Source organism: Rhea pennata, chromosome 19 (genome assembly GCF_028389875.1).
Source record: "Rhea pennata isolate bPtePen1 chromosome 19, bPtePen1.pri, whole genome shotgun sequence".
Classification (NCBI taxonomy): Eukaryota; Metazoa; Chordata; class Aves; order Rheiformes; family Rheidae; genus Rhea; species Rhea pennata.
Genome location: NC_084681.1, coordinates 7984375 through 7998017, shown reverse-complemented (window position 1 = coordinate 7998017; position 13643 = coordinate 7984375). Strand labels below are relative to the sequence as shown.

General features: G+C 41.9%; 1 protein-coding gene across 2 annotated transcripts in view; it reads right to left on the bottom strand.

Annotated features, from left to right (window-relative positions):
- Positions 1–3677: 3677 nt before the first annotated feature.
- Positions 3678–13643, bottom strand: part of SAP30BP (SAP30 binding protein) — a 31538-nt gene continuing 21572 nt past the window's right edge. For both annotated transcript variants that reach the window (XM_062591993.1, XM_062591992.1), the window contains 7 exons: positions 10837–10925; positions 8340–8431; positions 7816–7876; positions 7286–7337; positions 6861–6919; positions 5533–5617; positions 3678–4871 (listed from right to left, as the gene is read on the bottom strand). In XM_062591993.1, the coding sequence (XP_062447977.1) occupies positions 4690–4871; positions 5533–5617; positions 6861–6919; positions 7286–7337; positions 7816–7876; positions 8340–8431; positions 10837–10925 (620 nt within the window). In that variant the 3' untranslated portion in view covers positions 3678–4689. The remainder of the gene's footprint in view (positions 4872–5532; positions 5618–6860; positions 6920–7285; positions 7338–7815; positions 7877–8339; positions 8432–10836; positions 10926–13643) is intronic.

Genomic DNA, 13643 nt, shown 5'->3' with positions numbered 1-13643 from the left:
AATTACAGCAGCTCTCCTCCCAGCACCACTGAGCAGCCCCGCATGGGAGACAAGAGACACTTGAACATGGAGTTTCAGCTAAGATAAACCCGCTCGAGCTGGGAAACACCCACGCTTAAGAAGGTGGGCAGGTAGAAGACCAGTGGTTTTGAAGGAGCATTAGGCTGTAATAAGGAATAATGAAGAGACTCATGTACAATGAGCCTCCTCTTGGGAGGAGCAGTAAGAACATCTGCAACTCTCAAGAGACAGGAGCACGGCCTCAGCAATCGCGAGCACGGAAGTATAAAACATCTTTGAGTGAAGGTCAGGAGTTTGCATTAGTGGAGCTCAGAAACAGCTCACAGTCACCAACAGCTATAAAACATTTATCGACGTAGGACACCCCAGGAGAAACGGCCATTCTCCCTTCAGCCCCTCCGAGCTCAGCAGCACTCACACAGTCCTTAGTAGGATCATGAACATACAGATTTGTAAGCCGCAAACAGGTCAAACCTCCAGTTTTGGGACTTCAAAGTAGCAGTTGTCTCAGGCCAGACAGGAATCCTTTTCCCTCAATGCATCGCTCTTGCATGCCTTAAGCTCCCTTCACGTCTCTCTGCCGTTACTAGCTGGCCATAGCCAAGCGCAGGCTACCAACCTGTATGGACTTGTTCTCAGAAGTAGTAAAAAGATTTTTGTTCCTAGAACTGTAGCTCCTGAACTGCATATTTATGCATACTGATAGCGACACGCAAGATAAAGAACTGCCAAGTTTGTTGTACAATAGTTGGCATCTCTATTTCAGGTTTGGGGGGAAGGAAGGTGAGCGGGGAAGCCATGCATGCTTCAAGTTAGTTTTCGCCACTGCAGATGACAAACAGGCCATCGCGGGAGATCAGGAGTTATCTAGCAGATTTTTGTAGGTGAAATTCAGCCCTTTGCTACAGGGCTGCTGCTCCGCCTGCTCCTTTAGGTGCCTCACTGCCGCCTCTGCTCAGCATGCTTGGAGGACTCAGAAGAGCTAGTTTTATATTCTGCCTTCAGACTTTGGGCAAAATTTTCCTTAACCCTCTATGTAACATCACCAAGCTCTGCTGGCCAGCAGCTTTCTGTCATTCCAGGACATTCCCAGCCATTGCCATTCCTGCCTGCCTCAGCAAAGCAAGAGCCAAATAAGCAAAGAAATCCAGAGATTTGGAACAGTTATGGATTCTGCAAAACAAAAAGGAAGAGAGAGCATGGAAAGAGGAAGGGTGGGGTGCCAGGATATGTGATATGAATAAGATACTTCCATTTAAACAATGTTCAGTAGCTTCTGTACTTAAGTGATTCATCCCCTAGAGCACTTCAGCATTTGCCCTGTGTTAAGTGCCAAGAAACAGGCTGGAGTCCAGCTTCACACTCACAGCAGCTGATGGGACTTTTTCCATCAAGTTCTTCTTTTCATCCTGCAAACTTATTCCCTGAGTTCATGTTCAGCTGTATTCTGGTACCGGCTTTCCAAAAAATTAAATGAGGTCACGTGCACTTCCCTTTGCTACGTCTCTCTCCTTGATAACTATAGAAGTGATAACATGCTTCGCTAGCTGTATAAATAATATTTCCTTGTAAACAAGTTAACTAGGCACATTTATTTCAGGTTAGAATCAAGACTTTTCTTGCGTTATTGGTTAGGTTCAGTTATTCACTTGCACAGCCTTTCCAAATTACCAATGATATTGAGAAACCGAGCAGATACAAAAGACAGGAAGGAGTTTCACATCATGATACCATGAACAGCCTAGAAAAGACCATCCTGCAAGGTTTTCTGGCTGCCAGGTGACCACTTCTGATCCAACACTGAAAGAACTTGCAATACAAGATAGCAAAATAAAAACGATCAGCTCTTTCAAAAGGCACAAAATCTTTTCCATTATGTATGACATCGATGTTTAGGCTTACTCCATAACTTTGGTTAAGTTCACATTATTTCATCAGACTCCCACTTTCAGTGTTTCCCACCAATTACAGTTATAGGTAAGGAAGAGGAAGGGGATGCACAAGACTGGCTGGTACCTTTGGTACTAACCTGCATTTCTCTGTGTACTGGCACACATTTAAGTGAGATAGCTAATCTCACTCGGCCTCCAACAGACTCGTTCACAGCATACATGTTAAGGATATTAATCAGAGTGGTGTTTGCTTTTCTAGAAGCCAAGACACTCTTCCCACCCATATTCACAGAATTAGACGACTGCAGCAATCGTTCCAGTGCTACAACTGCCTCTGCTGCAGAAGAATCGCAAGCACCCAAAGTCTGTCATGAACCTACAGTCTGGGAGGCAGAAACTGCAGCAGCCAGCACCTGCCTTACTGCAGTTGCCTTGTACCTTCATCCACATGTTGTTCAGCACAATTTTAAAATAGATGTTTACACTATACAAGTTTTAAACTTGTACAAAATGTTCTAGAAAGAAGAGTAAATTTACAAGCCTGTAAAACTGCTTGATGGCTTGCACTTCCCACCAACAGTAAATTGCTGGCCTTTAAAAGAAGCCTATGAAAACTCTACAAACCCTGCTCCTCAAGGCAAGAAAGAGAAACCCTTAAGTATAAGGTGGAATGTGTCATCTTCCATAGAGCATGTTGCAGGATCAAAAATAGCAAGATACCCCTTAGCCTAGGGAGATGTTACCATCTTCCATATGATGATGATGATGATGGAGTTACAGCTGTTTTAAGTTTATAGGAATCAAGTCAGCAGCCTCATGTAGAGCCACTGTGGTAGGTAAACAGAAAAAATGCTTCTATCTTGCTGTTTTCATGCCCTTAATTTTCATTGCTTTAAAAAGAATTCCATCAGCTCCCCAATTTCCCATGCCTACAGTCCCATCTACTCCCTGGTTCTCCTCCACTCCATGAGCATTCTTGGATACACAGCTCATTTTTAAAGCTAAAATGATAGTTAGGGCAAAGAACTTAACATGTTTTAAGATTCTCTGAAAGTAGGAAAACTCCTCTTCATTTCCTTCATCTCCATATTTATAAGTTTTAGATCAAATATCTTGTGAAAATACAACATTGAATTCAAAGAAACTTACCTTTTGGTGACTTAACCTTCTCTATCCCTGCTTACAGGCCGAGTAGGAATTTAGCTTAAAACAACTGGAGACAGTAAAACTACCGAATCTGAAAAGTCACAGTCTAATCACAGAATTAGATGGTAGTTAAAGCACCTGAAGTGACTACGGGGGCAGAGGAGGAATCCAGGTTGGCAGCTATTCCTCTAAGGAGATGGAACCATTCAAGTTATTTCTCCCACCCACCTCAAAACTGTGAGCAAACCACTATAGCACTGGCTACTGAGCTCCTTTCTAAGGGACTGCCCTCTGCAGTTGAAGAGGATTGTATGAAGTATCTTAGTGCTAGTACTAGAAGCTAACTAGTGAAGAAATTTAAGATGCCAGAACAGATTTGAAATAAATAGCATTAGGAACAACTGAGTTAACTGTTTTAGAATACATCTTAAAACAAAAAAGCATTTCCAGTGAAAAAAATCAGGTTAATGCCCCAAATTTTTGTAAAGAGCCTGAGATTGAAAAATAACAATAAATCTATGGGGGGGGGGGGAAAAATGTAACCCAAAAAGCAACAATCTGATACTGATCCTCCCTGGCCAAAATGAGAAATGCAAAGAGATATAAATGACACTAGACTTTTAAGGCTTTTCCATTTTTATAATAATTTTTTGCAACACAGGTAAGAAGATTTATATAATAAAATTTTCAAATGAAAATATTTTTTCACAACAGTGGAGTAAGCAGTAACTGCTATGTGTGCACTTCATGGTACTTCACTATCTGCTACAGAGACAGACAACATCACAGTCAAGATCACTGGATCCCTTCCTTTGATTGCCTGCTATCCAATCTCATTTCATGCCAACAGAAGAGATCTCTGCACAGATCTTTGCAAATTAGTTCACAAGTTAGACCTCTACAGCTTACTGCCTCTGCATAGAAATCTCCATCGCTGCAAGATGCTAACAAGAACTATTTCAGTGTAGTTTCCTCAATATTTCAGCTATTTAACATGTGGTCACTAAGACTTACACAGATATGCACATAGGTACAAACGTAAGTACTATAACAAAGAATGAGTCCACATTCATAGATGCAGATTGCTTCTCAAATCTCTGATAAACGTTTGAACAAGGACACTGACCAATTGTCTCTGCTTTAGCTCCCTTCAGTCTCAGTGCATGTGAAGGAGTACGTATCACAGCAGCAGCCTTTCAGGAGGACCTGGAATATGCAAGAATACTGACATTCCTTCACTGCTTGCTTTAAAAAAGGGGGGGGGGGGGGGGGGGAAAGGAAAGAAAAAAAACAAACTTGCAAGTAGGGTAAGAACCTTCAAGTCTGAAGAATGCAGTCATTTAATAAGCTAATTTTTACAAGCTGACTTCCCATACCACCTTCCTCCAGCACAACACAGACAGACTATGGTTCTTCCCACAGCAAGAGAAGACAGCGGCATTTTCGGCAGAGGTCCATTCCTGCAGGCACACAGCTGGCATGCCTGCTCCTGCCCCCATTCTTTCAAATAGGAACTGTGGTCTGTTTCAGAGTCTTGTCATCTTTTTCCAAAGGTGAAAGCTAGCCCTCCTTTTCGAGAGGAATGGCTTCAAAGACCATTCAGTCTAAAAATCCAAACCCAGCATGCTAGTCACTGCTTTGCCTTTTTCACAATGGTGCCAACAGCAGAGATGACCGTAGTTTTCGATCCACTTGCACTGGTTGTCACCGTGACAACACCTGGCAGCGTTGCAGTTGTGGTGAGGATGGTGGGCTGAGCTATCGTTGTTACAGGGATGGCCGAGTCCCACTTGCTCTTCCTCTTCTGTGCATCTGCGCATTTGATCAGACAAAGCAAATAAGGATTAGCACTGTGCTAAACATCATTGATCCTTTAATAACACCTCTTCTTGTCAACTCTTAAAATATACCATTGATTGACCAGATAACTCTCCGTTGTATTAGTTTCAGCAAATGCTGTCAGTAAATGCTGAGGAGGAAAGACAACCAGAAGCGCTTTATACTTCTAGAGTCAAAAACTCCACACTTGAACTCCAGCCACATGAGACAGGTTCACTCCCTGCCCCAAAGCAAGTTTAGTTTTAACAGAAGACAGGCATCTCAGTTCCTTAGGTATGTGCACAGGGCACTCTCTCAGAGTTTTCTCTTCTCCTCCCAGTTTAAGGAGGCAGACTGTAGGCAGGAGAATGATTTTAATAGGCCTCCTAGCTGTTTAAGAGATGCACTGGTCCCAAGAGAACACCACAATATAGGCATCTGAAGATTTTCTGACCCACTAATAGACATTTTCACTGTCCAAGTTGTCCCTAGGCCTCCATTCCAGAAGGCCTGCCATGGTACACAGGGGTTAGTCTATTAACTCCTGGATGAAACACTTTCCTTGTATTATATATGCTATCAATAAGGAGCTTTTAGAGAGCACTAATCCCATCATTACTACAGCTTAATAGGTACAGTCAAAACAGATCTTTACCTCCCACAGTGGTACTGGCTGTTGTGGTTGTCGTAGAGGCAGCACTTGTTGTTGTCCCCTTTTTAGTGCCAGTCACAAATTCAATCTGAGAAGGGAGAGGCACCCAGGAGAAAAGGAGGAGAAGAGGAAAAAAAATGTTAATAAGCTCTTTACAGCCACATCTCTTCTCCCTATGATTTTGGATTTAAAGAGTAGCTTTAGTGTCACATGAGACACTGGCCTCTGAGCTGACAGTCACGTAGGAAGATGTCCTCAGGCCAAAGCATGCTAAATTATGATCATTAAGCATCCTTGTGTCCAAGTTCCTAAGTCAGGTAAAAAAAAAAAAAATACTGATTTTTATAGTAAGATAGTTTTTTCTTTAGACATACTAGTATAAGCATAAGGACTTGATGCAATTTTTGGAGAATAAAGACAGGTCCTGGTCATTAAAGACCTATGCAGTCTATAAGGTTGCATGTTTCTTCAAGGAAAAACTTCTGATACAAGTCCCTACTTGCATGATTTACTGTGACTGCATCATAACAGGAAATCTAGCAACAAGAGTTACAACAGTATGCAATCTCATATTTTCAAAACTGCAGATATCGGAAGGAAGATGTAATCAGATACCTGGGTTACTGTGTGGAAAAAAAAAATAGAACAAGTAGCAAGATATAGCGTGCACTAGAAGAAAAAAAAAAAGCTAAATACTACTCAATAGTACTCATTAAGGAGCTTTCTGCTAGGTTAGATAGCCATCTCTAACTTTCAGCAGTTTTCTAATACCAATCATTAGCTTAAAGGCAGCTTCACTGAAGCACAGGAATAAAATCTTGCAAAGTACATTTGTATTCTTAGCAGGGAGTAGAGAAGCACGCACACTTCAAAACAAGTCAAGACACTCCCAAGTTAAAAAACAGAAATCAGACATCGGCTCTCAACGAGACATTGTGAGGAAATTAAGCTGTATTAGGCTACGCAACCAGGGAAAATGTTAAAGACTTAAAAAGCTGTTCTTTATGCACTATCTTGTCTGTATCTGGCTTACCAAGCCCCCACTTTCAGTGCTCTGGTTTAAAAACACTGATAAAACAGGAGGGAAAACAGTGGAACAGATCGCCTAGAGAAATAGACCTAGTAAGGAAAGGCAAACAACTTGACCTGTCCAGATTAGAAAAAAATATGCAGGAAGAAAAAAATAGAACTGGAGGAGAAGAAAAAAGAAAGCAAAAGGGAAGCACTAGCACAGAGAAGAGTTCATAAGAGCAAGCAAAGCAACAAAATGAATTCAGCAGGGAAACCAGAAATGCATCTCAGTCTCATAGCTTTTGGTTTCGAATAGCTACCTTTGTGCGCTCCTTCTTGGCCTTCTCCAATTTGTCCATTTCAATCTTCTGCGCTTTAGCTGGAAAAATCAGATATTACAAGCACTAGAATCAGTGAAAACCTTGCCTTGCTTCCATCATGAAGAATCAAAAATAATTTCAAACTGTGTATAGAAAATTATGCTTCTAAGAAATTGCCTTACTTTTAAGCAAAGCATTGTTGCACTGAATTAATGATTTAAGAGATGAGGAAATTAGAGCATCAGTTTAAATGAAAGAGCTTTCTAGGCTGATGAAGCATCAATAAAATTCAGGCACATCCAACCAGGCAGAAATAGTGTAAAAGCAGAATGCGATGATTTTTCTTCTATAAAGACTGTAAAGATTCCAGTTCATTTCAAAGAAATGGAAAGAGGTAAGATAAGACAAAAAATTCCTGGAATTACCTAGTGCCTCATAATATGAATCCTCTGACCAGCCATGAGGATCAAACATATCCTAAAAGGAGAAAAAAAAAATTAGTCAAATCAAGGCTACTTCCACATATACACAGACCCTAGTTCAAAAGTGTTACGTGTATTTCTGTTCACAGATTCTATTCATTACCAATTTCTCTGTGCATCCCAGTGACAAAGATCACACCAGACCTTTTGAAAGATGAAGTTCGGTTGTAAATGAAGAAACATTTTTGAAACCAAAAGGGCTCCAGGATAAGACACATATTTCTCTGCTGCTCAGCTTCTATCATCGTCTCTGTTTCAGGTAATGCACATTTTTCAGCAGTGTGAGTCCTTACTGCGAGGTTGGAGGCACTGAGGCTCAGCACCACGTGCAAAATGTTCATTCAGTGCAGAGGATCAGACTGACATACCCCAAAGGACCTCTAAGAAGCAGGCTCAAAAAGCCAAGGTGAGACCCCACACTCCTGCATCATCTTTCACCCTCTGCCTTGCCAGTCAGAAGGGTTGCTCCTCACCTTTGGATAATTCGTACCAAGTTCATCGATTGAACAGAACTGGATCAGTTTTTCATAGATGCTGTAAAGGAAAGACGAGAGTTTAGTTCTAGCTCATTCACTCTCTTCTAAATTTAAATGTTTCAAATTTATTAGCAAAAAGCTTGTCATCTCTTCATAATGCAAGATGAAAATCAGAACCAAGCAGCTTTGCTTTCTGTGATATACGCAGCATGCCACCAACCACAGTATATCCCACTTCCTCCAAGTTAATCTCACATCTCCCAGAGCAAATGCGCCTTTTAAAATAATCTATATAAAACTCGTGCGTTTAATGGTTTAAAACCTAACTGTCATGCTAACTCTAGATGCTGCCACAGAGAATGCTAAAGAGCTTTGCTGTTTCAGTTACTACTGAATTGGGCCTTTCTCAATTTTGTAAGCAGTAGCACTACTTGCCAAGGATCCCGTTTCTACTACAACTCCAATAGCAAAAAGAAATTCTTGCAGTTTGCTGTGTAGTAGAGAAAAGGTAGATTGCTCACCTGGGGTTGCGGAACTCCTTTTTCCTTTGAATGATATAATTCATATCCATGCCCTCTTTTATTTTCCTCTCATACAACTTTTGAATTTTATCCTAACGGAACAAAATCACAGCATGAGCCAATATAAAAGATGAGGAGCATTTCAGCTGACTATCGAGGGACAGATGTGAAAATAAGCCAACTGAATCGGTGACATCTTTACATTGAGCAAGGATTGCACCTCTCCCTCAAGGTTGGCTAGATTAATTAGTACAGACGCTCCCTCCGTTACAATCTGAAAGTATCCTCTCTGCGCACTGTCTGGATGGGTAAGGAAAGTGATCTTTGCACCGTCTCAAGGCTTAAGTGATTAGACTTGTATCTGAGGCAGTAGAGCCCACTCCTCCTCAGTCACTTAGTTTCCTCTATAACAGTGACAGTGCAAAGGCAGAAACAAGCACTGAGGTAGATAGATGAGCTCCACAAAAGCCTTCCACAACATACAGCAAATGACCCACCCACCCTCCGATTCAGACGTGCACCCAAAAAACAGCTGCTGGGTGACACCAGGCAGAAGTCAAGGCTCACAGCTATGCCTGGGAAACAGATGAGCAGAACCGAGTTTTGCTGGAGAACCAAAGCCAAGCCAGCCTACTCGGACAACATGATCAGCAGGTATTGCTAGTTGTGCCCACTGGCTGCCAAGTGCTCTTCAGAACATTGCACTTGTAAGCCTCAGATCGGAAATGCTGAGCAGTCTGCCTTCCAAAAAGGCAGACAGCTTTAGAGAGAACCATGTTTTTTTGGGAGTTTTTTGTTTTGTTTTTCCCCCCCTCAGCAGGGTAGTGAAAGGCTTTTAAAGTAGTCTTACCCTAGTGATGCTGAAGGGATAGCAGGAGCACCAATACAATCCAAATTTGTAATGTTCACAAATGAGGCACAACTAGGTCACCTTTACAATAAGACAGACTCTCTTCAGCAAAGTTCAGGACAGTTTATTAGAGGAAGAACTTGACAGAAGAAGCAAGTCAACACTGAAAAGCTTAAAAAATTTTGAGTTTCCAAAGAACAATCCCATCTCCTTGCTCCAAGTCCTCTAAGATGTGGTTTGAGCTACTAACAGAAGACAAGTTCTCCTTTGATTTAACCTAGTAAACTACAGTCAAAAGGGAAGATGCCTCTTTTATTCTCTCTACTCTCTCAAGCTCTATGCATTCCTCAGATCTAACACACTTAGTAACTCATTGATGTCAAAATAATAGAATTCTGCTGCAGCATAAGGGAATTGCTGGGTGCGTCTAGGTATGCTGCACAGAAAAGACTGTGATCCGGATGGTGAGTCAGTCCCTCTGAATCACCATTCCACATAAGTAGTTTGCTTTGTAGAGATTTCCAGAAGTGTTTTTTTACTTGCATTTCTATTGGGTAGATAAAATTCAAATAGACGATAACTCCCTTTGGATGCAAACAGCAGCCACCGTTCTTTCATTTGCCTTCCATCAAAAGGGCAAACAGAACAACAGAGGCTCTTCCATCTATCCTGGAAAGAAGTTTTGTTATTTATAGAAGCACCACAAGTCAAACTCTGTCAATGGAAGATAGCTCAAGTTTGCTAATTTTGCTCTAAAGTAGATTGCACATCCCTTACTACTCAGGCAAGAGGCATTATACACAAACATAACTCCCTTATAGGTTTCATTTTGGATAGATGTTAGATAGGATGCCATCAGGAATGCTCAGACTAACTCCTTTATGCACAGTGCAGGGAATATTCTAACTGAATGTTAACATTTCTGCCACACACACAGAGCCAGAGGTTCAATTAATATTGTAAGCCCAAGATTTGTAGGACTGGCAAGTCAAGTCCATAGCAAAAGCTTTTTGTAAGTCATCCAACTGATAAAAAAAATCCTTACATCACAAGGCAGAGTTGAGATACTCACAGAAGTGGACTGTGGCAGTCAAACTGACAGTTATTGCAATTATTTGGGTGTGCACAAGAGAAAACAAGCACTTGTTTTCTTTCACTGCCTCTAGGTTACTAGCCTCCCCTCTAAATGTTTATCAACTACAGTTATGTAGGTGGAAAAGGAATCTAGTTAATGCTGCTATTCCAGTTAGGGGATTCTCAGGCCCATGTAGAAAAACAATGATTTATTCTCTCCTACAGAGCTGAATTTGCTGAGGTAAGAGGATAGCAGCTTTTACAGTAAACATTGCTTCTGTATCACTGGTGGAATCAAGAGCCATTTTAATGCACAAGTGACCCAAACAGATTGCGGAGAACAGCATAACGCTAATTTGAGACTCCTGAACTAGAATTGCTGCCAAGCCTGAAGTATTAGGAAACAGTGCATTCAGAAACTCAGTATCGGGTTTTTTAAAAAGAAAAAAACCAAACAGCTTTAATGCTTGAGTTCTGATTTGCACAAAAATACGAACAGTTTTCAGAGAACCCCTTGCTCACTGAAATACAAGCCTTTAAAGAAAAATAAAGTGGAAGAGAATCTATACCAACCTGTAAGTGGTTAGAGCATCTGCCAGGAGGCTCAGGTGGGATTTTGATCTCATCAGGAGACATGTTCCGCACTCTCTCTGAAAAAGAGGCTGTGGAGAACAAACTGGGCATGAGTTCTGGCAACATTGAAGCAATTAAAGCCCATGCAAGTCATGAAACTTATTTTATGTCTTTGCCAGGGCTACTCTACCAGCAAGAATCAATGGGTAAATATAACAGAGGAATGCTGTTAACTGCTACTCCTGGTATTTTGGAAGTGCTGTTAAAGCAGCATCTAACCTAAAGGTTAGACCACTGGTAGAACAATATGTGATGCTTGCGGTACTGACATCTATTTTATACCACACCTCGGTGTTACACCCATGCTTAAAGCTTTATATTGAGTCTATTCACCCCAAGTGGTAGTGTGAAAAGCAGAACTACCGCCCACCCCAGCTATGGCTGTTGAGAAGATCCTTGTAAGATCCTCAAAGACAAAGGACCTGCAGAGGAACAAAAACAGGTTCATGGTATATCCTCTAGCCTTGCACTATGCACCACGTACTGAGCTTTCCACTGCTCCAGATCATCCACATGCACTTTAAATTCCTGCTCTGAAGAGCTCAGATAACCTGGAATCGCTGACAAGACTTAGGACAAGACACTCTTACATGGACAATCAGACATTGCATCTGAAGAATCAGAGGATGAATCTAAAATCAGCCTGGCCTACTGCTATGTTTGGGGAGCTAATCAGTTTGGATGCCATTTACACATGAAACAAAATGGTTCAAAAAGCAAACAATCCTGGGCAGAGCTGTCAGGAGTTAACCACAAGAAATAACATTTCATCCTAAAGTTAATATTTCCTTAATGGGCACTTTAATCACTTAGAGTCAGACCATTACTAGAAACAACAACTCGTGCTGTGGGACCGAGGACAAACCACTGCAGCTTGCCAGGCTTCTGGAGCCAGCCATTTGTGCTGGGATATGCGATTTAGTGACTGCTCTGCGAGGTCTAATTCACAAAGGTATCAGCAAGAGACTACCGTGCTTCCTCCTTTTGCTTGCGCCTTTCCTACTCAGCTACAGAAAACCCAGGCAGTTTCCCGGCTCAGTCCTAGGGCAGAGCTTCGTGCTACATTTAAGCAGCCAGGTTTGTTTTCAACCATAGTTAACACAGAGAACGTGCGCCAGAAGCACGCAGTCTGTGGAGGGGAGGAGGGACGGGAGGGGGCAGGAGGACAGACCTGACAGCAGCACAGAAATCAAATGAAGACATTCACATTTGTGGCTCCCCGATCACACATTCTTGCGTAAAAGCTGACTGAGCTGCAGTTCCAGCACGCTCAGCTCAGCTCCTTTGACTGACGCCCAGAAGGGCCCAAAGGGCAGCCCTCGGTATCTGAGCTCAGCACACCATCCCGCTTGCCAGCACGGACTATCAGATAGCTGAGGTTACAGATAACCAACACTACACACGCCCAGCACTGCTGCAGTTTCTTGTTCTTTTGTAAAAAGGTAAAGCAATAAGGACAATATCTTCTCGGGACACCAAGCTGGCAGGTGACCGCTCACTCCGTTTGATCAGGACATCGCTGAGGGTTAAATTCTTCAGCAGCTGCTGGAAACGAAGAAAGGGTCCTTTGGCATTTACTAAGAGGGTGTCTCTATAGAGAGAAAGAGAAGCTTGCCAGAGCCTCTACAGAAAAGCAGGGGAACTGGGGCTCCCTGACAACAAGGCAGACATTTGTTATAGGTTACAGCTGCTAGTGGGACAGAGAAGTCTAATTTAATTAGAATTTCAGGAACCCAGAGAAACAGTTGCAAAAGGACAGAAATTATCATAATAGACAGCATACTAGGCTTCCAGAAAAGCTGATCACTGGCTTATAAGATTCACAATGTCAGCAAAAACACTTAAAAAAAAAAAAAAAAGACAAAAAGGCCAAATCCAGACTTAAGTTTTTCTGTTCAGTTGTATTTTGTTAAAAAAAATAAATAAAAACCAAGTCCAGCTCTCAAACTAGATATCCCATAGCCTTCTCAGCTTCTCTGCAGATGACCAGAAAAATCATGAAGGGGAATGGAATCTATGGAAAGGGGAATTTTGGGCTCATATCAACTCAGGAACTAAGGGCAAGAACTCTACCTAGATTGCAAGGAAGTCACATAAAGCTGCGAGAGTATGTTTAGTAATCCAAATCTCCCTTCAAACAGAAAGAGCAGTAAAGGAAGAATGCAGAACTCATATTGGGACAATATATTTTAACCCGTGGCACTTACAGGTTCTGCTGCTCATCTGCACTTTTGTTTGAGACATATGAAAACGAATCAGTTATTACACTGGTAAGGGGTATTATCACTTCTTATAGCTTATAAGAAACTGGAATTAAGGTATTTGTCCACTGCAATCCCCACTGTGGCTGCACAGAGCTGAAGACTTAGTCAGCAGTGAGGCTATGCGTACTGTTCCACCTTCCAGACGGAGCACAGGCAAATACTCATTATTACTCAGGTATTTTAGCACATCACAGCCAGATTAAGATGCCTGATCATGAGGAAGGAGGAGTTTAACCCCTTCGGATTTGTTTACAGCAAGAAAGTACACATAATTCATGCCCTTGAGCAGTCCTCAGACTTCCTCTCCAAACAGGTATCAAGTGGCTGATTCCAGTCTTTTTCCATTGGCCATTCCCATGGAAACAGTTTGGATCATCACTCCAGGAGACTATGGAACTGGTGCAGGTCTCAGCCGCAAGGTGCTACGTAACATGTCTTGTGTTTTTAAAGCCCCAAGCAAATGAGCATTCTGCTCCCAACAGC